The sequence below is a fragment of the Pongo pygmaeus genome, chromosome 1 (genome assembly GCF_028885625.2).
Source record: "Pongo pygmaeus isolate AG05252 chromosome 1, NHGRI_mPonPyg2-v2.0_pri, whole genome shotgun sequence".
NCBI lineage: Eukaryota > Metazoa > Chordata > Mammalia > Primates > Hominidae > Pongo > Pongo pygmaeus.
In genome coordinates, this window is record NC_072373.2 from 52,452,671 (window position 1) to 52,474,913 (window position 22,243).

General features: G+C 35.0%; 1 protein-coding gene across 4 annotated transcripts in view; it reads left to right on the plus strand.

Annotated features, from left to right (window-relative positions):
- The window catches only part of ASPM (assembly factor for spindle microtubules), a 62,466-nt gene that overhangs the window by 5,753 nt on the left and 34,470 nt on the right, over nt 1-22,243 (plus strand). For all 4 annotated transcript variants that reach the window (XM_054452140.2, XM_054452166.2, XM_054452150.2 and 1 more), the window contains exons 4-16: nt 1,043-1,147; nt 5,680-5,826; nt 7,330-7,575; nt 8,570-8,637; nt 10,858-10,999; nt 11,588-11,718; nt 12,243-12,418; nt 15,699-15,844; nt 15,935-16,020; nt 16,536-16,757; nt 18,310-18,517; nt 18,604-18,746; nt 18,863-18,991. In XM_054452140.2, coding sequence (XP_054308115.1) covers nt 1,043-1,147; nt 5,680-5,826; nt 7,330-7,575; nt 8,570-8,637; nt 10,858-10,999; nt 11,588-11,718; nt 12,243-12,418; nt 15,699-15,844; nt 15,935-16,020; nt 16,536-16,757; nt 18,310-18,517; nt 18,604-18,746; nt 18,863-18,991 — 1,949 coding nt within the window. The remainder of the gene's footprint in view (nt 1-1,042; nt 1,148-5,679; nt 5,827-7,329; nt 7,576-8,569; nt 8,638-10,857; nt 11,000-11,587; nt 11,719-12,242; nt 12,419-15,698; nt 15,845-15,934; nt 16,021-16,535; nt 16,758-18,309; nt 18,518-18,603; nt 18,747-18,862; nt 18,992-22,243) is intronic.

The following is a 22,243-nucleotide window of genomic DNA, read 5'->3' on the forward strand; positions in this document are numbered from 1 at the left end:
TCAGCCTGTTATTCTCTATCACTTTTCTAATAAGTTGGTATTAAGGGTTGTTTCTTCCACTATTAAAATAACTCTCCTCTGATTTGTCTCCATTGACTCTGTTTTAATTTGTCTCACCATATCCACCTTGGGTCATTGTAATAACTGCTTTGTAATTTTCTGTTTCTAATCTTGACCCTGTTCATTCCATTGTCCATACTCTTTTCTTAAATATAAATGAGGGTTTTTACTTCCTTGATTAAAATTCTTCACTAGCATAGAAGGTGCTTCAAAGTGATTAATAGTGGAGGTTCTGTAACTATACTGCCTTTGTTCAAATCTTTGCTACTTACTAGCTTATGTGACCTTAGACCATGTGGCTTAATTGCTCAAAGCCTCAGTATCCTAATTATATACATTGTGGTAATAATAGTACACGTCTCATAAATTTGTTCTCGTAAGTGTGTGAGAAAAAGATTATGATAGTGCCTGGCACAAAGTATTTAACTATTAGCTGCCACTATTATTTTGAATATTATTGAACTCCTCCCTACCTCTTCCAACCTCTTGTATGTCATTTCCTACGTGTATTCTTTGCTTCGTCCTTATTGCAGTTCTGGCAACAGGCCACATTCCTCATGCCTAATTTTAATTTCATAAGTTAACTCAAGTAGATTCCCATCTGGGAAGGCTCTTCTACCATTTTTAAACTTCTTTTTTTACCAGACTGAGAACTACTTCAGGGTTGGGACCATATTTTTCAATTCTGCATATTCTCAGCACCTCGCAGAGAGTCTGGAATATACAGACACAATAAGTTTTGGTTGAATCTAGACTTTAGCCTCTGTAAACACAAAATAAATTGTGGTTTGTGGTCTGTAACTTCTGGTTTGGTTTGATAAACTACTGAATTCATAGCATTAGTGCCTGGAGTACAGTGGTTATTAAGTGTTTGCTAAATGAATATGATTGTGAAGAACCCAAACTTTAACTTTCAAATCACTGACCTATTTAGGGAATTTATATTTTAATGCTCTTAATTTTGTTTTATAATTTATTTTAGATTTATCAATATTCAAAACTCCAATTTCTAAAACAAACAAAAGGACAAAACCCATTATCGCTGTGGCACAGTCCAATTTGACCTTCATAAAACCGTTAAAAACAGGCAAGTGTTTATTATACTTAAACTCTCTGAAAACATGACATCGAATGAAGCATTAATTGCATTTCACATGGAAATGAATTGATTTTTGTTGTTGAATAACAGCCTGGAAGAATTGTTAAAGTGTGTATTAAAATGACAGGATATTGTGTCAACTTTCTGTTTGATAAAAGAAATAAAGACCAAATGTTCAACAGATCAGTAGGGTCACTATACTAATTATTGTATATTTCAAAATAGCTAGAAGAGAATAACTGATGTTTCTAGCATAAAGAAAAGGCAGATATTTGGACTGCGAGCGCCTGCCACCACGCCCGGCTAATTTTTTTGTATTTTTAGTGGAGACGGGGTTTCACCATGTTGGCCGGGGTGGTCAGGCAACCTCCTGACCTCGTGATCCCCTCCCCTCGCCCCACAGGGTGTTGGGATTTCAGGCGTGAGCCACCGCGCCTGGCCAAAAACATGGGCTGTTACCCTTTGCTGTGGTAGGGAGTATGGATGAAGTGAAAGTTGGTAAAAGGATGGTCAGAGGCCGTCACTAGCCTTGGGGAGTTTTCCAAGTGGAAAATGAAAATCACTGTGACTTCGTTAAGCTCCAAGATATGCTTCTTTGTACCAATATGGAAAATCTAAAAGAAAAACCCACACTCGGCACTATGAATGCTGTAGGTGCCAAAAACTGCAGAAAATGGGCTTTACAGATGTGGGCCCAGACAACCAGCCAGTTAGTTTTCAAGAAATCTTTGAAGCCAAAAGACAAGAGTTCTATGATCAATGTCAGAGGGAAGAAGAAGAGTTGAAACAGAGATTTATGCAGCGAGTCAAGGAGAAAGAAGCTGAAAAAGAGCTGCAGGACAAGTTCGAGCATCTTAAAATGATTCAACAGGAAGAGATAAGGAAGCTCGAAGAAGAGAAAAAACAACTGGAAGGAGAAATAATAGATTTTTTATAAAATGAAGACTGCCTCTGAAGCACTGCAGACTCAGCTGAGCACCAATACAAAGAAAGACAAATGTCGTAAGAAATAATAGTTTCTCTTAATTTTCTGTTTGAGAGCCCTATCATTCTACATCCCAACTTCCTGTAAGATTGTATTTGTAGCATTTAACTCTGATTGAAGTTCTCATTTTAAAAATTGGCTTGCTTGTTGTATATTTTCCCTAACTAAAGTGTGAAATCCTAGTGGGGCGTGGTGGCTCATGCCTGTGATCCCAGCACTTTGGGAGGCTGAGGCGGGTGGACCACCTGAGGTCAGGAGTTCAAGACCAGCCTGACCAGGATGATGAGGCCCTGTCTCTGCTGGGAATACAAGAGTTGGCTGGGCTTGGTGGCCGGTACCTGTGGTCTCAGCTGCTTGGGAGGCTGAGGCGGGAGAGTCACTTGGGCCCCAGAGGTGGAGGTTGCAGTGAGCCGGGATCTTGCCATTGCACTCCAGCCTGGGCGACAAGGGCAGGACTCCGTCTCAAGAAATAAAAAGGTGTGAACTCCCTGAAGACAGGTCCTGTGTCCATCTTTTCAGATTCTGTATCCTGGCACTTAGGACGTAGACTAACATGAAGATGACATTCAATCAATATTTGCCAAAATGAAAAAACAAACATGTAACATCATGTTAAAGGAGCAGTTTAGGTGGAGAAATTTCTTTACCATAGTCCTGCTTGTGGATCCAGTAGTGACTTTTACATTTTATATCTAAATAGAAGCTTGAGGCTTTGTTGGGGAGTCATAGGCATAAAATATTATGTTATACAAATCTAATTAATAGGCCTATTTTCCTTTTTAAATTCTAATAATTTCTTGATAGTTTTTATTATGATAAAAGATTGAATTCTGATTAGAACTCTCATGCTTTTATGTCAGACTTAAAACTGATATTAGAATAAAGAATTCAAAAGCTAGAGAAAATCAGAGTACAATGAGAAGCCATGAGTTGCATTTGAATGATAATATTATGTCTTACAGATTTGGGGTATACACTAAAGTTATCAAAGTTGTAAAAATAAGGCTGGGTGCTGTGGCTCACGGCTGTGGTCCCAGCACTTTGGGAGGCTGAAGTGGGCAGATCACTTGAGGTCAGGAGTTTGTGACCTGCCCGGCTGGCATGGTGAAACCCTGTCCCTACTGATAATGCAGAAGTTGACTGGGCTTGGTGGTGTGCACCTGTAGTCCCTGCTACTCGGAAGGCTGAGGCGGGAGAGTCACTTGTACACAGGAGGCAGAGGTGCAGTGAACAGAGATTGTGCCACTGCACTCCAGCATGAGTGACAGAGCGCTATGAGTCACTACACCTGGTATGAGCCACCATGCCCGGCCCACAGTGACTTTTATACATGTTGTTAAATCATCTTACAGGTTTTATAATTTGGGGGAAGAAAAATTTTACTAAATGGTTTTTTAATGGAAACTCTACAAGAACCAGCATCTTTGCTTTGTTCACTTACGTGTCCATTACTAGGCCTAGAACAATGTCTGACACATAGCGGCAATTATTCCTTGAATAAATGGACCCAGCAATAGTACATTAGCTATGCTATATGCATAAATTAAAAATGTAGATTATTGACTTTCAAAAAATAATTAATGTGTCTTCTCACTGCTTCTGAACATGTTTGTGAGTTATATTGCTGAGGGACCTTTATCTTCTCATTCTTTCATCTTAATCCAATGTTATTAAAATTGAAATCACCAATATTATTCCATATCTAAAAATAATATCTACCTTATAAAAATTATCACTCTGCTGCATTTGAGAATAGACTTTTTAGGTAATAATAGTATGATCTATAAGGTTTTTTTTAGGGCACAGAAGGATTCATGCTAACAGAACATTTTATTTTCTATTTTCCCAGAGCTATAAAACATGGTATTATATGATACTATAAGGCATATTTTTACTCTGTTCATAATTTTTTCTAAAAAAAATTAGTGTTTGTTTCCCATATAACTTTTAATTTTATAAGTAAATATTTGTCTCTTTCAGCTCCAGTTTTATGTGAAATAGAGTTTCCAGATTTATGTAGCATGGAGAGTTTTAATAAGTCAGAGTTACTGATTTTTGCCAGTCATTTTCTCAATTGTTAACTTCTTTTATCTTTAGTTGATTTTTTTTGTAGTGACAAGTTTTGTTTCTGTTCTCATTTCCTTTTGTAATATTCTATGTATATTTTGTTTTTGTTTACTATGAAAATTACATATAACATCCTAGAGTTATAACATTCTAATTTGAATTTATTTCAACTTAACTTCAATCACATACCAAAATTCTGCTGCTATATAGCTCTACTCTTTTTAGGTTATTGATGTCACAAATTATATCTTTATTCATTGTACACCACCTAACATATTTATAATTACATTTTATGCATTTGCCTTTTAAATCCTGTAGAAAATAAAAAGCGGAGTTACAAACCAAAATTACAGTAATACTGTTTTATGCTTGTTTATGTATTTACCTTTACCAGAGAGCTTTATATATTCATATAGCTTGCTTATTTACTTAAATAGTTACTGCCTACAGTTCATTTATTTCAACCTGAAGGACTTTAATGCTTCTTGTATGACAAATTTAGAGATAAATGGATTTTTTCAGCTTTAAAAAAAATCTAGAAATGTCTTAATTTCTCCCTTATTTTTAAAGGACAGGTTTTCCAGCTATCAATTTCTCAATTGACAGTTTTCTTCATTATTTTAAATACATAATCCACTGCCTACTGGCCTTCAAATTTTCTGCTGAGAAATCAGCTGCTAATGTTATCCAGATCCCTTGTCTGTGAGAGTTGCTCTTCTCTCTGAGCTTTCAAGATTCTCACAATGTCTTTTTTTGTTTTGTTTTTTGGGACAGAGTCCTGTTCTGTCGCCCAGGCTGGAGTGCAGTGGTGTGATCTCGGCTCACTGAGACCTCCATCTCTTGGGTTTGGGTGATTCTCCCGTCTCGGCCTCCCAGGTAGCTGGGGCTACAGGCATGTGCCACCATGCCCAGCTAGTTTATTTGTGTTTTTGGTAGAGACGGGGTTTTGCCATGTTGCCCAGGCTGGTTACAAACTCCTGGCCTCAAGCTATCTGCCTAGGACTACCATTTACCCAGCAATCTCATTACTTGGTAAAGACCCAAAAGAAAATAAATCATTCTACCAAAAAGGCAAAAAAAAAAAAAAAAAACGTATTTCAGGTGATGGATATCCCAAGTACTCTGACCTGATTTGTATAAATTCTATGAATATATTATCACATGTACCTCAAAAATATGTACATCTATTATGCATCAATTATAAAAAAGGTATTCTATCAGACTTTAATGTAGTTGACTCATGGTGGTTTAGTATTAAATAACCAGGAAATATCGCTTTACTTTTCCCCATTTTGCTCTGATTACATTTCTTACCCAAAATGCTTTCAGCTCTTTCCTGCAAGTAGTAGAAAAGCAAATATTGTTCAGTGTTTTAAAGATGGTATTGCTAGTAAAAATGACTTTTGCTATATATTGTACAATAAGTTAAAGGAAATTTTGTTATGCAGTAACCTAATTGTATGCTTAGGTATTCCCAGACACCCGATGCCATTTGCTGCAAAAAACATGTTTTATGATGAACGCTGGAAGGAAAAGCAGGAACAGGGCTTCACTTGGTGGTTAAATTTTATATTAACCCCTGATGACTTCACTGTAAAAACAAATATTTCTGAAGGTAAATGTTAAATTAATGTTTAAATTTAATAATACTTTTAACAGATAAAATTTTTAACATCGTTTGTCATTCTTTAATTATACATAGTTATTATAATTAATGGCATAATTCCCTGTTCATTAGCCTAAATGCTTGTATAGGTAAGAATTTTTACTTACATAAATTTATATATGTAGATTTTCTTTACCAAAAGTACTGAAATATACTTTTTGATCTCTATTCTCTCTCATCAGTCAATGCAATCAGTCCTGTGTGGCCTGCCCACTTTGGGCATATTGTCCCCACTGTTCAATACCTTAGTTTAAGAAGTATGTTGGAAAGCTATAGGATTATGAGGAAACTAAACACCAATTCATATGAGGAATTTTTAAACATTTCAGTGTTTGTTCTGGAAAAGAGAAAACTTGGGAAAGGGACCAGATAGAGATGTGCCTTTTAAACATTTGAAGTGTTTTCTTGTGAAAGAGAAGGAAACTTAACTTTTGTGCAGCTCTTGCATAGAAGTTATAGGGATCGATTTCAGCTGAAGATAAGGAAAAATTCTTATAAATGTTTAAATTGTCAAATCATCATATAGGCTAACTTTTAAAGTGATGATTTTCCTATTGTTCTGGTGTTCAGACAGACACTGATTTATTTTTGTCAGAGAAGTACGTGTATAGGATTTTTTTTCTTTTTTGCTGTTGGAGACAAGGTCTCACTCCCTCACCGAGTCTGGAGTGCATTGGCGTGATCACAGCTCACTGCGGCCTCCACTTCCCAGGCTTAAGCAATCTTGCTCCCTCAACCTCCTGAGTAGTTGTGACTACAAGTGCAAGCCACCATGCCTGGCTAGTTTTTTTATTATTATTATTTTTTTATTTTTGAATTGAAGAGTTCTTGCTATGTTGCCAGAGTTGGTCTTGAACTCCTAGGCTCGAGTAATTCACCTGCCTTGGCCTCCCAAAGGGCTGGGATTACAGGTATGAGCAATTGTACCTGGCTGGATTTTTGTATTAAAAGGGTCTTTGAATTAGATGCTCTCTAAGCAGTGATCTTAGAGATCACTTAAAAAAAAAGAAAAAAGTTGTTTTTTTTCCAAAAGGGAGCAAAGCCCCATTTTTAGTTCTTTTCTTAAAAGAAAATGTGTTTTATAAAAGATTAAATTACATTTCAAAATTCAATTGATTTTTAAAAATTAGATTCCTTAGAAACTTGACTTTTATTAACTTATAAAAAGGATGGGAACAGATAAACCAGTGAGGAGGTTAATTCATTAGTCCGGATTAGAGATAACCGTGTTTGATTTGTGATAGTAGAGGCGGTGAAAAGTGGCTAGACTTGGAATACATTTTGCAGGTAGAGCTAACAGGTTGTGATGATAGACTGGCCTAAGGAGTATGCTTGGAGGGGGTGAGGAATAGATTATGTTTTTACCGTCTGAAACTGCATTTTATTGCTGGATTTAAGAATATGTAGAGATATTGTTTAACCAGAAACATTCTTTCTTTTGTTTTTACCCAGTAAATGCTGCTACTCTTCTTTTGGGAATAGAGAATCAACATAAAATAAGTGTTCCTAGAGCACCTACAAAAGAGGAAATGTCTCTCAGAGCTTATACTGCTCGGTGTAGGTTAAACAGACTACGTCGTGCAGCATGCCGTTTGTTTACTTCTGAAAAAATGATTAAAGCTATTAAAAAGCTTGAAATTGAAATTGAAGCTAGGCGGTTAATTATTCGAAAAGATAGACACCTATGGAAAGATGTGGGTAAGAAGATTGCAGAAATCTTGACATTAGTTCTTTAAAAACATTCAAGAGATTCTGTGTTTCTTTTCCCCCGGCTTTATTGACATAATTGACAAGTAAAAATGGCATATATTTAAGGTATACAACATGATGTTGATATATGTATATATTATTAAATGATTATAACTATCAATCTAATTAATGTATCTACTCACATAGTTACCTTCTTGTGTGTATGTGTGGTGAAAACATTTAAGAAGTACTCAGCAAATTTCAAGTGTACAAGTCACTGTTATTAACTATAGTCATCATGGTGTACATTCGATCTCCAGAATTTATTCATCCTGCGTAACTGAAACTTTATATCCCTTTGACAACATCGCCCCAGTCCCTCTACCCCATTCTCTGGCAACCACCATTTTCTGTGCTTCTGTAAATTCAACTTGTTTAGATTTCACATATAAATGAGATCATACAGTATTTGTTTTTCTATGCTTAGGCTATTTCAATTTGCATAAAATCCTCCAGATTGATCCATGTTATCACAAGTGGCAGGATTTTCATTTTTAAGACTGAATAATACTTCATTATATATAAATATATATATATTTATCATATATATTTATTTGTGTATATACATACACACACATACACATACCCCACATTTTCTTTATCCACTTATTCACTAATGGACACTTAGATTGATTCCATATCTTGGATATTGTGGATAATGCTGCAATGAACATAAGAGTGCAGGTATCTCTTCCAGATACTGATGTCCCCAAGAGATTTTGTATTTCAAAACTAGGTATACATGCTTTAGCTTTGCTGCCAAAAATTCCACATACTTGAATATGATCATGTATATTTAAGACTATAAGTGTATTTTATTTAAATTAACTTATTTCATATAAGCAATTATTTTTTTCCCACTGATATACTCTCCATGAAGTTTTATTTCTTGTCTCTATTTGATTATCGATTTGAACTTATTTGCCTTTGACATGCATTTCAGGAGAACGTCAGAAAGTCCTGAATTGGCTGTTGTCCTACAATCCTTTGTGGCTTCGAATTGGTCTAGAGGTAAGCATACATTTCAGATTTCTAAAATAATATTTTTTTATAATATACTTTTTGTAGAATAGACTCATTTTATTACAATGTGGTTTTACTTATAAAAGTTTAAAGTCATTAGGTTAGCTTGATTCATCTTTTAGTATAAAATGTAAGACCCATTAATAAATGCTTATTAGGTAAATAGACTATGCCATTATATATTATTACACCATATTGTAATACAACATTTTACTGTACAGTCTCTTTAAACATAATTTGGTGCTGCATGTAATGACAACTATAGTAAACTCATTTTTGAAAATTTACAAATGCAAAGACAAGGCTGCTGTGAATACATTTTCTAATTTAAATTTCTTAAAACCCAGTGAGGTATGTATTATTATTTCCACTTCACTAACGAAACAGAAGCTTAGATGTTAAAGTGACTTGCCCTGGCCGGGCGTGGTGGCTCACGCTGTAATCCCAGCACTTTGGGAGACTGAGGTGAGCTGATCACGAGGTCAGGAGATCGAGACCATCCTGACTAACATGGTGAAACCCCGTCTCTACTAAAAATACAAAAAAATTAGCCAGGCGTGGTGGCGGGCGCCTGTAGTCCCAGCTACTTGGGAGGCTGAGGCAGGAGAATGACGGGAACCCAGGAAGCAGAGCTTGCAGTTAGCCGAGATTGCACCACTGCACTCTAGCCTGGGCCTGGGTGACAGCGAGACTCCTTCTCAAAAAAAAAAAAAAAAAAAGTGACTTGCCCTATGCCAATTATTTGGTCAGGAGTTGAACCTATACCAATCTGATGAAATAGTACTCATAAAAATGTCATCAGGATTTGCATTCTTTACATAGTACTTGGCTCTGTAATATCTGGAATGTTGAAACCAACTGAATTAGAAAGATACTATTAATAATTGGCTGTTTAAAGACATTTTTATTAAAAGTATCTTTTGTGCGTCCGTATTCTTTAGTCTTTTGCTAGTATGCTTTCACATTTTTTCTAGGTTTCTTACCTTCTTAATGTAGGGTCTCCCATTACTATTTCAATTTATTCCAGGTTTTGGAATAGAAGAGTCTTTGGGACCGAACAGGATCTTTGTAATAATCTGGCTTTTATATACCAATAAATTGAGGCCCAGAGAGAATAAATAATAAGCTTACTGTGGTTACATAGCAGTATGGTGTCATTGCTGGGATTTCTTATTTCAATTCCAGTGTTCTTTCCCTTTAAATAGTTGGCAAGTTACAGATCAACTAGCTTTGCTTCACATATGAAAGAATTCTGGAACCTCAATTGAAATAGAGCCCCCCACATTTGGACATAGCTTTTTTGTGGCAAAAATAAAATCAAGAACTTTGTGTGGAACCTTGCAATGCTTTTTAAAACCTCTTGGATGTAATTTGTATCATCTCCACCCACATTCCAATTTGCCAAAGCACATTATGTAGCTAAGCACAAACTAGTTAGGAATGTATTAACCTCCCACAAGTCACAGGAAATTTATGGCAGGTGGTGGGGATGTATAATTTTTTTACAGTACACCCTAGGATTCTTTAAATAAATGTACATGAGGATTTTAAGAAAATTTCAAAGGCCAAAAAAAGTAAATAAAGATAAATTCCTTTATTTTGGTAGGTAATAATTGATACTTTTCCATGCTTTAATCTTTATATTTTGTCAATGTAGGGTTGCAGAATTTGATATTTTTTAAGTTTTTTCTAATTGCTTTAAAAATTATTAATAAGCATGCTAATGTTAAACTAATTTTATATTTAAATCATTGATTATAAACAGACCTGTACTTTCCAAATTATCTTGGATGATTTGCAGATGTTTTCTACATTGATAACTATCATAAAAATTTGAATATTTAGGTTTCTGTTATAACTTCACGATGTACTTAATGGGACAGTTATAAATAAATTTGAACAACATGCCTATATTTGATAGTTCTTTAACTTAAATGAAAAAATTAAAATGGGAATGTTGCTTGTCAGATGATTAAGACTTATCTTAGTCCTGAGCTTTGTCTTTTTGCATTGCAAAGTATACTATATACAATAAGATATACATAAATCATATATGCATAGTTTAAAGAAGTTATTTAGCAAATAACCATGTCATTTAGAAAATAGAACATTGCCAGTTCCTTAGGTTATGGTCTGCCATTCCTCAGTCACTTCCCTTTGTTTCTTAAAGACAGCATAATTCTGACTTTGGCTTTAATTTATTTTCAGACAACTTATGGAGAACTCATATCTTTGGAAGATAACAGTGATGTCACAGGGTTGGCTATGTTTATTCTGAATCGCTTACTTTGGAATCCTGATATAGCAGCTGAGTATAGACACCCCACTGTTCCTCATCTGTATAGAGATGGTAAGTATCTCTGCCTCTCCTACATTCTCTCCACACTATACATGAATGGCTTATTGTCATTCTTCCTGTTTCTGTTTACATTTTCCTTTCTCAAAGAAACCAGTCTAAGTAAGTCTCTGCTTCTAGTACTCTCCCTTCCTCCACCCTCATTCCCCATTAATTCCTCCATCACTATTTATAATTCTATCTGTTGTCTCTACCCATCCTCTTCCCCCAGTAGGTTGTAAGTCCTATGGGGGTCATGTTTGTTGTAGTTTGGTACTGTATATCTAACACCTGCGATGGTGCCTGCATGTAGTAGGTGTTCATTAAATATTTGTTGAGTAAGACCAACTAAATCTCTTGATGCCTCTGTGCCTGTTTCCTCATCTATGAATTGAAAATATTAAGTGGTGCATACTTGTCCCATAGAGTTATTGGGAGGATTAAATGGATTTATACACATAAAGCACTAAAAAAGGCACATAGTGTTTTATTTGTGCTTGCTACCCCACACTTTTTGTTTTACTAACACATTATTATCATATTTTAAGATGAAACCTACCTTTCATAGATTAACTTGCTGTGCTTTTTTGTACTTTATTTAAGGTCATGAAGAAGCTTTGTCCAAGTTTACATTGAAAAAGTTATTGTTGTTGGTCTGTTTTCTTGATTATGCTAAAATTTCCAGACTCATTGATCATGATCCTTGTCTCTTCTGTAAAGATGCCGAATTCAAGGTATGCTTTTCATTTTATGCTTTATATTTTATATTTCCCATTTACGACTTTTGCTTGCTTTTATGGTATGTTTTCTGTTTAGAAAAAAATTAGTTTTCCAAAGAATAATACTCAGGGGAGTAAAATAGGAATGCCTGTGTAGTGAGTCCCATCAGTAATTCTAACCATCCCTGATTTTTATTGGTTTACCTTTCATCAGCACATTATCATTACTCTTAATTTTGACTTGAAAATGGATTAAACTATGCTTCTGAAGATTTAATTTTTGAGAAAATTTCTTTCCTAATTTTGATGTATTTTATAATCAAGTTAATGCTAGTTTTTATAGTGTATTATTATGAGCAACTTTTAGAAAGATCTTAAGTTAGAAATATATATGAAATTTGCATTATTAATGTATAATATGAAACTTTTTATACTATTTATTTTATTTTTATATGTACAGAATGATTTGGAGGATTTGTTTTTATTATAAGCAAAATTATAATATTGGAATATAATATCTGGAACTTATTTCTTTATAGGCTAGTAAAGAAATCCTTTTGGCTTTTTCACGAGATTTCCTAAGTGGTGAAGGTGACCTTTCCCGTCACCTTGGCTTATTGGGATTACCTGTTAACCATGTTCAGACACCATTTGATGAATTTGATTTTGCCGTTACAAATCTTGCTGTAGACTTGCAATGTGGAGTGCGCCTTGTGTACGTATAAGAAATAGAATTATTTTGCTTAATGGAATAGACTAACATTTTCTGGAAAACACTTTTTTTGTAATTATTCCATCTTGCTCTTTCATGTAGTACAGTAAATTTAGTATTGAAAAAAATTGAGATTTTTGTTTTTTTTTTTCAGGGAAGTGGTACATCAGTGTTATGTCCAGAAACCTTGTCTCCTATCCACACCTTTTTTCCTGATGGCATGTGACTAGGGCTCATGGATAATAATTACTGATATCTCAGAATAGGAGTTAGGAAGACCATTAAACTAATTAAAATATCAAACATTGAAATAACACTTTTTTTTTTTTGAGACAGAGTTTCGCTCTGTTGCCCAGTCTGGAGGGCACTGGCAAGGTCTCGGCTCACTGCAAGCCTGCCTCCTGGGTTCACGCCATGCTCCTGCTTCAGCCTTCGGAGAAGCTGGGACTGCAGGTGCCCGCCACCACGCCCAGCTAATTTTTTGTATTTTTAGTAGAGACGGGGTTTCACCGTGTTAGCCAGGATGGTCTTGATCTCCTGACCTCGTGATCTGCCTGCCTTGGCCTCCCAGAGTTCTGGGATTACAGGCATGAGCCACCGCACCTGGCCGAAATGACACTTTTTATTGACAGTGGTTTCATGAATTTTATATCATTTGAGACCATTTTTAGTATTATGAACCTTGTTTTACATATAAGGAAAATAAGATGAAGTGGTAGAATAGATTGCCCAAGTTTTCCACAGTGGAATTGAGACATAAACTCATGAAATCTGACTTCAAATTACACAGTATTTCCTCAATAACAAACTGGAATGCTCAAAATTGGCTTTGGTATGTATGATGGATAGCCAGTTTTGCTTAGAAGGAATGACCTTTAGCATTTTGCCATGATTGGCCTCTTTAGGGTATCTGGGTTGGAGATACTCATTTTACTTCTAGGGAACTCTCCAAAATATATATTACATCCTTATCAAGGAAGCACTTTTGGGGTCAAGGCAAGAGATTTCTTTAAAGCAATGAAAGTTTTTTTCTCTGTGTATTTAGGAAGTTGTTATGCCTCAAAACAGCTAGTTAAATGTTGACGTATGGGAAGCACAATTTAATGGTCTTTATAAAATATCTCTGCTACAGTAAAACTTACCAAACTCTTCAGCTGCCTGACCCTGGTATATTTTTGTCAGATTTTAAATTGCTTATATTGTAGCTAAAATTAATTGCAGGCAGTCTTCATGTTAAAATTCATGTTGTCTAAAAACTCAACTGAATAGGAAAGAAGTTATTTGGATATACTTTTTAATTTCTTTGTTTCGACTAGAGATAACTTTAGAGTATAAACTAAAAAACCTTATATCCATGTTTTATGGAGACCAACTGAAAGAACTGTGAATATTTAGAGAAAAAACAGAAAACTCTGGGGCATAAATATTTTAAGACATTTGAAGAACTGTCTTATAATAAAAGGTGATTAAATTGTTTATTGCCAAGCAAAATAAGTATGCATGAACAATGAAAATTTCAGGAAGATGAATGTGGGTTTGGTATAAAAACTTGCCAATATTCAGACGTGTCTTTAGCAAACAACCAGTTCACAGTGTTGGAAGGTTCAAGCAGAGGTCAGAGGACCGCTTGGCCAGAATGGAGGAATTCTTTGACATTTATGAGGATGAGATCCTAGATTTTTATGAATTCCCGGTTTTTGAAAAACAATTTACATATCCCTTGCCTTCTTTTAGGCTAAATTTCCATGAACATTCTTTTCTTTCTGATCAGTAGTCTCACAAGTTAATAGTCTTTTTACTGCAGCTTTGTCTCACTTTAGCAGTTCCATACGAGCTAGGATCATTTTGCTTAAAATATTTCATATTTTTTTTAGTTGGTTAATTTGTTTATTTAATAAATTCAAGCTACCACATCAATATTCTGGCCAATAGTAATTGTTTTTATACTTTTTCCACTTTCTAGGAGGAACAAGGATTGGTTTAATGTTCAGTGCTATTTTTCCACAAAGAAAGCCCCCCTCCTTTTTTTTTTTTTTTTTTTTTTTTTTGAGACAGAGTCTCACTCTGTCACCCAGGCTGGTGTGCAGTGGCATGATCTCGGCTCACTGCAGCCTCTGCCTCCATGTTCAAGCGATTCTCCTGCCTCAGGGACTATAGGCGTGCACCACCACGCCTATTTCATTTTTGTATTTTCAGTGGAGACGGGGTTTCACCATGTTGGCCAGGCTGGTCTTGAACTCCTGACCTCAGGTGATCCACCCACCTTGGCCTCCCAAAGTGCTGGGATTACAGGCGTGAGCCACTGCGGCTGTTCAGAAAGCCCATTTTTATGTTTCTACAGGAGTTACTGAGGATTTAGCACTGTTGGATGTTGATGTTATTTAGTTGGTTAGGAATTCTAAGTAGTTAAGAGATTAATCTTGTATAACCAAATTTCTGTTTTGATAAGTGTCAGCAAAATGACTGTTTTATAAATCTTTGAAGTCACTTGAGAATGCTTTGGGATGGCTACTCTATTAATGCCATGGGTGATGGGTTGGTCTACAATTGATTGGATGGTTGGCCTAGAATTATCTTAAGTCTCTTTCTAGCCTTTAGAGACTATGGTTGTATAAGTAATTCTACCAGCTTTTTGTTGAAGACAGAAATCAGTTGGGGCTTGCTTTTTCTGTCTTTGTTAGGTAGATACTCAAATATTTGTGTGTGTGTATATATACATACATATATATATATATATATAGGAATTACTGTGGAAACTAGTAAAACTGGATTTTAGTTCTCATCTTATTCTTGCCATTACCAGCTCTATGACCATAGGCAATTCATTTAAGCTCTATGGGCCTTAGTTTCTTCATCTAACAATAATTAATTGTGGGCTTTACCATGGTATCTAAAATAAGAAAATAAAGCACTTGCTTGATGTGTACAATATAGTACATCCCAATAAATGTGCTTCCTCTCTGCTCTACATCCCTCTCCTCTCTTTTCTGTCCTTTCCTTTCTTCTTTCTCTTCTCTGTAGAGCCCTATTATTTTGTTCATGTGTGCATTTATGTATGTATGTCTTATTTTCTTATCATCTATTCACACACTTCAATCCCAAACTTAAGAACTCTACTTGCCGACTATGGAGCAACAGAGTTTTGAGATAGTTTTTTGAAGTCTTTCTGATCATAAAGCCCAGTAACTGTTGGGATTTATGTGGGAAATAACTATATTTCAGTGAAGGGTTTTTTCATATACGTTTTTATAATAATTTCATCTGAACATTTTATTACTGCCAGGCGAACCATGGAACTTCTCACACAGAACTGGGACCTTTCAAAGAAACTCAGGATTCCGGCAATAAGTCGTCTTCAAAAGATGCACAATGTTGACATTGTTCTTCAAGTTCTTAAATCACGAGGAATTGAATTAAGTGATGAGCATGGTAAAAACTGAGTAGAGGTAAAACTTATTCTCCTCACTGAATATTGATATGTGCGTACATTATGCTAATGGACAACCTTTTCTTTTATAGGAAATACAATTCTATCTAAGGATATTGTGGATAGGCACAGAGAAAAAACTCTCAGGTTGCTTTGGAAAATAGCGTTTGCTTTTCAGGTATTATACATTTGGTACATCTTGTATTTTTTATCAGTTTTGATTACTGATTTATAAACACAATTTGAATCTAATAAAGAATAACAACCACCATCATTTAATAAGGTTTATTTTGCCCCAGTAACTGTGATAAATGCTATATATATATATATACATTTCAAGCTAATCTTCACCACACCTGCAAAGTAGGTGTTAGGTCTGCCTCTCAGATGAGGAAACTGAAACTACAGTTTACATCATTGATAAATCCCATGTGGCCCCAAATCCCATGTTCTTAACCACTGAACATTTTATCACTTCAGTGTAGATGGTGTTTGCCTTTGGGGAAAAAAAAAAGCAACTGTTTTATACTAAAATATCCATTTCAGGCACTTTATTTTCTTTGATTTTTTTAACTTTCTGGTTTAAAAAATCTACAGTTTCTCTAAATAGAAGACAATTACTTTGATTTCTGTGGGTTAAAAATAATCTATGGAAAATATGAAGGTATTTATCTTTTTTTGTGTTCGTTTTAGGTGGATATTTCCCTTAACTTAGATCAATTAAAGGAAGAAATTGCGTTTCTAAAACACACAAAGAGTATAAAGAAAACAATATCTCTACTATCATGCCATTCTGATGATCTTATTAATAAGAAAAAAGGCAAAAGGGATAGTGGTTCCTTTGAACAATATAGTGAAAACATAAAGTTATTGATGGATTGGGTAAATGCTGTTTGTGCCTTCTATAATAAAAAGGTAAGTTTATTTGTTTTTTGTTTTAACCCAATATATTTTAATAAATTATGATGAAAGTCACTTAAACTTAATGCCTTAACTCTTTTCTTGAATTTCTTAGTTCATCTGTGTAAGCAAACTTTCCCTCAAATGAGTGAATGTATTATCATACACTGTATTTCATCTAATCTGTCACCAATTGTGTGATACATGATAATTTTATCACTAAGAAAAGAAAAATATGCCCTAGATGGAAGTCTTAGTAGAAGATGCTTGCGTAGAACTGGGACATAAAAGAATCATATTATTATAAATGTCAGTTCAAATAAGCCCACATTCAGAAAGGGACAGCTAAGAACTTACCACTAGATAGAGGAAGAAGAACAAAATTTGAGTCTCTCTATAATCATTTGTTAGGTTGACACTGTATTTCTGTATGAAGTATACTTCTTAGTGTAAATATATGAAAAAAATTTCCCCTAAACACGTGGATAAACTATCTGGTAACAAATATAAGACAGAAACAGTGTTACATGGTATCTGTAGCTAAATATGGTAAGCCTTGCAATATGGTTATACCAAGAAGTTATTAGTACAAAAATTGTTAAACATATGGCTAATCTTTTATGTTTTAACTAAATACTAGAAAGCCAAAGTTGATCATCGGTATTAATTAATTCCATATTTGGAATTTGTATACTAGCTAAAATTTCTTTTTAATGCCAAAATTAGTAGTTGCAGTATTTTGTGGTCATTTATTGACGTGTGTGAATGCCTAGGTCCTCATTGCCAGCTGATGTCAAACAAGGTGGTGTGCTTTTTTTGTTTCAGCTCTTATACTGTAAACAAGTATCCTTTTCAGGACCTATTTAGCATTGTGCTTTTTTGCATTTTTGTGCTTTTTGTTGGTGAGTTCCCTGTTTAAAATGGCTTTCAAGTGTAGTAATGAAGCCCTATTCAAGTATAGTAATGAAGCCCTGTCTAGTGTTCTTAGGAGAAGACTGATGTGCCATATACAGAAAATATATGCGTTAACTAATTTTAACGCAGGCATGAATTATGCTGTTGGCCATGAGTTAGTGTTATTGAATCAGAAACACCTGTAAAACAAGGTTATGTGCGGATTGGTTGATAAACATATTATAACTAGAGGCTCACAGGAACTAACCTTATATTTCTCCTCTATGCAATGGTTCAATGTTCACAAATATAGTTTTCACAAATAACGAGAATCCACTCTCATTGCTTGTTGTTGTAGTTTCCTAAGACTACCATAGCAAACTACAACAAACTAGGTGGCTTAAAGTAGAAATTTATTCTCTCACAGTTCCAGAGGTTAGAAGTCTGAAATCAAGGTGTTGGCTGTGCCATGCTCTCACATAAGGTTCTAGGGAATACTCTGTTTTATTTTTTTCTTTTAAATTTTAGAATTTACCAGTCAAACTTGCCATCACTTGCCTTGTAGATTTGTCACTCCAGTCTCTGCCTTTATCATTCACAGGTATTCTGCAAACCATTATGTCTACGTTACTTTCTAAATGCGGTTAATTGTTTTTCTGGCATTTTCAATCAGGTGGAGAATTTTACAGTGTCTTTCTCAGATGGCCGTGTGTTATGTTACCTGATCCACCATTACCATCCTTGCTATGTGCCATTTGACGCTATATGTCAGCGTACTACTCAAACTGTGGAATGTACGCAAACTGGTTCAGTGGTATTAAATTCATCATCTGAATCTGATGACAGTTCTCTGGATATGTCACTTAAAGCATTTGATCATGGTTAGTCCCTTTTTGTTACTTTTCCAATTTTTTGCCATGTCTGATTTGAAGCTACAGCTAATTTCTCCTTTCCTCCTGCATAATAGAAAATACTTCAGAGCTATACAAAGAGCTCCTAGAAAATGAAAAGAAAAATTTTCACTTGGTTAGGTCTGCAGTTAGAGACCTTGGTGGAATACCTGCTATGATTAATCATTCAGATATGTCAAATACAATTCCAGATGAAAAGGTAAGTAAAAGAAGAGTTTCTTAATTATTAATTCAATAATAAAGTCTCAGAAGATGATAGTAAGTACTTTATTCTCTGTTGATATTCTGTTTTTATCTTTTGTGGTTTTTTTTTAGGTGGTTATTACCTATTTGTCATTTCTTTGTGCAAGGCTTTTGGATCTTCGTAAAGAAATAAGAGCTGCTCGACTCATACAAACAACATGGAGAAAATATAAACTAAAAACAGATCTCAAACGCCATCAGGTACTCCTAGAATATGAAACTACTATAGTGTGAATTATACTTTAGAAGATATCAGTTGATTGATTTTTGATATGATTTTACATTTTACGGATGTATGGCATTAAGATAAATTTAATAATTGTGTATATGTATTTTGGGTTGGGGAGGTATGAGTATTTCTACCTAATTGCTAATATTCCCTTCATTTGATGTATCTTCCAGTCTCTGTCCACCCCTTCACTTAGTCTGTTCCAGGGGAAGAGGAATAACTTAATCTGCTTTTTAAATTTGTGAGGAATACATAGGGATGCTTGACTCAGCTCTTCCTTTCCTCCTATTGGAATCTAACCTGCCTCTGGAGAGCAGGAGCTTTCCATTAATTTTTTATTCTGCACTGTATGAGGCTTGACCTCAACTAGTGCTGCCTGGGCCTGAGCATCAAGTGTCTGATTTTGTGATTTAACTAGTAAGCTTAGTTTGTTTGCCATGAAGCTGTCTTCTACTTTATCCTTTATTAGTTTTAAAAGTAGTATTTTGGTTTCTGCTATTAATTTTTCAAAATGTTAGGATCTGGGCATGAGAATAGAGATGTTATTTATTGTTTCCCTTTGTGACCCCAATAGTACAAAAATTTCATTAATGTAAAGAATTTTTTTCTTAAGTTCTGAGAAAATTGTTATTTTTAATAATCTAAGAAATGGTCTCCTTGATCAAGTTGAACAAACTATTGCAATCTTTTTGTCTCCCTATTCCATCTACTAACTAATACTGTATTTATTTATTTGGAAAACCAAAAAATAAAAAAATAAAACAAGCATCCATGCCTAGTAAAATTTATCATAAATATTTCAGAAATACATTCCACCCAATATTCCTTCTCAACTTTGAAATATAATGCATCTATGATAAAGTTCTTGGTAGCTGTGTAAAACAGCTAAATTTTGACAACTTTCAGACACAATATGTGTTTTTTCATTTCGCACCAGACTTGGAAATAAGACTAATTGAAATAATTTTCTTTTCCCCTAGTCAAACTCTTCATAGTAAAGTTTGGGAAATAGGCAGGGTCTTAACACTCACAAATGGTCTTTTCTGCTACTATATATGCTCTGTGCCCTATAGTGCCCCTAAACTCAGGATCTGCCTCCCTGCCTACATATCACTTGGAGAATAACTTCCTGAAAACTTTCCTAAAGCAATTCCCCTAGAAGCTTCCAATACTTCTAGGGGAATTGGAAGAGTTCAGGCAAGTGTCTCCCCTGGCCAGTCCTCAAGCTATTTGATTCACCCATTGTATATTGCATTAAATGAGAGTTTTAGAATTATAAGAGATAGATATATATGTATTCTGCTTTTATTTTCTGCTGAAGATAGCCTTGTATTAATCAGATTTTTTTTTCTTTTGGAGACAAGGTCTCACTCTGTCACCCAGGCAAGAGTGCAATAGTGCGATCTTGGCTCACTTCAGATTTTGCCTCTTGGGTTCAAGCCATTCTTGTGCCTCAGCCTCCTGAGTAGTTGGGATTACAGGTGCATGCCACCACGCCCAGCTAATTTTTGTATTTTTTGTAGAGACAGGATTTCACCCCATTGCCTAGGCTGGTCTTAAACTCTTGGCCTCAGGATATCTGCCTGACTCTGTCTCCCACAGTGCTGGGATTACGTGCATGAGCCACTGCACCTGGCCTTAGTCTGATATTAACTGTAGAATTTTCTTAGCTTTTTGCTAGTGAGATCCCTTTTCTTGATTTATTTCCTTAATGCAAATAGAAGTTTCCATTTTTTTGAAGGACTAAATTAAGAGAAGTTTCTCTACTTAATGGTCAAACTTCTTGGACCCAGTCAGACCACTGCTTCTCTCCTTTTTCTTGGTGACCACATCCAATTATATCCAATTATATCCAATTATATCTTTCCATTTTCTATTTAGAACATTAAGCAGCAGGCTCCCTATGTTATTGCAAGCTACTAAACATATTAACTTGAAATAGCTATTTTTCAGGTTTTATATTTTGCTTTTATGTTATAATTCATATAAATCTATTAATAATGGAGTGGCTCAAACTTTTATAGTGACAAAGAAACTTTGTCAAGTAGCTAAAATTACCTGATGAACTGTTGAAGCATCCCCTGGTACATTACAGCTCTCAGTTTTTCCTGTCAACAAATAGCCATAAACTCCAAAGCAAAAGAAGTCCTAGAATTTGGCCCTATGTATACGAGGCAAGATAAAAGAAATAAGCTGGTACCTGGCTGACTCAACAACAGTCTGATTAAAAAGGATCAATGACCATAGGCATGGAAACTTTTATCATCAGTGTATGTAATTTTCAAATAGTTGCTAAATTTGGTAATATATTTGTCTCTTCTAATTTATTTTCTTTCCATCTTTAAATTCTCTAATGGCATGTAAAGTTGTATTTTAGTTCTATAGAGATGATCTAAAAACTGAGATAAGTTACAATTTACTTTAGCCTATTTTGTCCATGAATGCCCTGACCCTTACAACTTTTGTCTCAAATGCAATACACTTCTGAACTGCAACATTTGAAAATTTTATTTATTTGTGTATTTATTTATTTACTCTAACAGGGATGTGCTTGTAACTTGAGCCTCTACAGTCCTAAAGGCCATAGGTTTCACAAGGGCATTGATAATGGTGTTAGACGACTTAATCAACTTGTTATATACATAAATCCCCTAGCCCGATTTTAGAATTGTCTACTCTTTCTCCCCAGAGGAGTGATCCAATATATAGCCCTTACCATTCCTTAGTATTTATGTTTCAATCTATTGGTCACCTTTTTTATATGTAAAAATAACAGTTTGATTATTTCCATAGTTGTTTCCCCTATTGCACAATTTTCATGCACAGATACCAACCACTGATTGTTATTAATTAATAATTGGAATTATAGCTAATCTCTCTGTAGAGCCTACCCTTGCATGGTAGACTGTCCCAGACAGCAACACAAAAAGCTGCCAGACATCCCTGCCATAAGTTATTCCTTCCCACCAGAGGAAATAGTTCATTTTCTAGCTCCAATTCCAGTGAAGTAAATTGAGAAATCTAGTGTTGGACAGTATAGCAAAGTTACTTTAAAGCCAAACTGCCTGGTTCGTATCCTGGCTATACTGCCAATAAACTAACAAGCTGCTTGACCTCATTGCCTCAGTTTTCTACTGATCATAAGAGTAGTATTTGCTCATTTGTTCTTATGGTGGTGGTTGTGAGATTTAAATGGATTGTTCATGAAGTGTCCAGAATGGTGC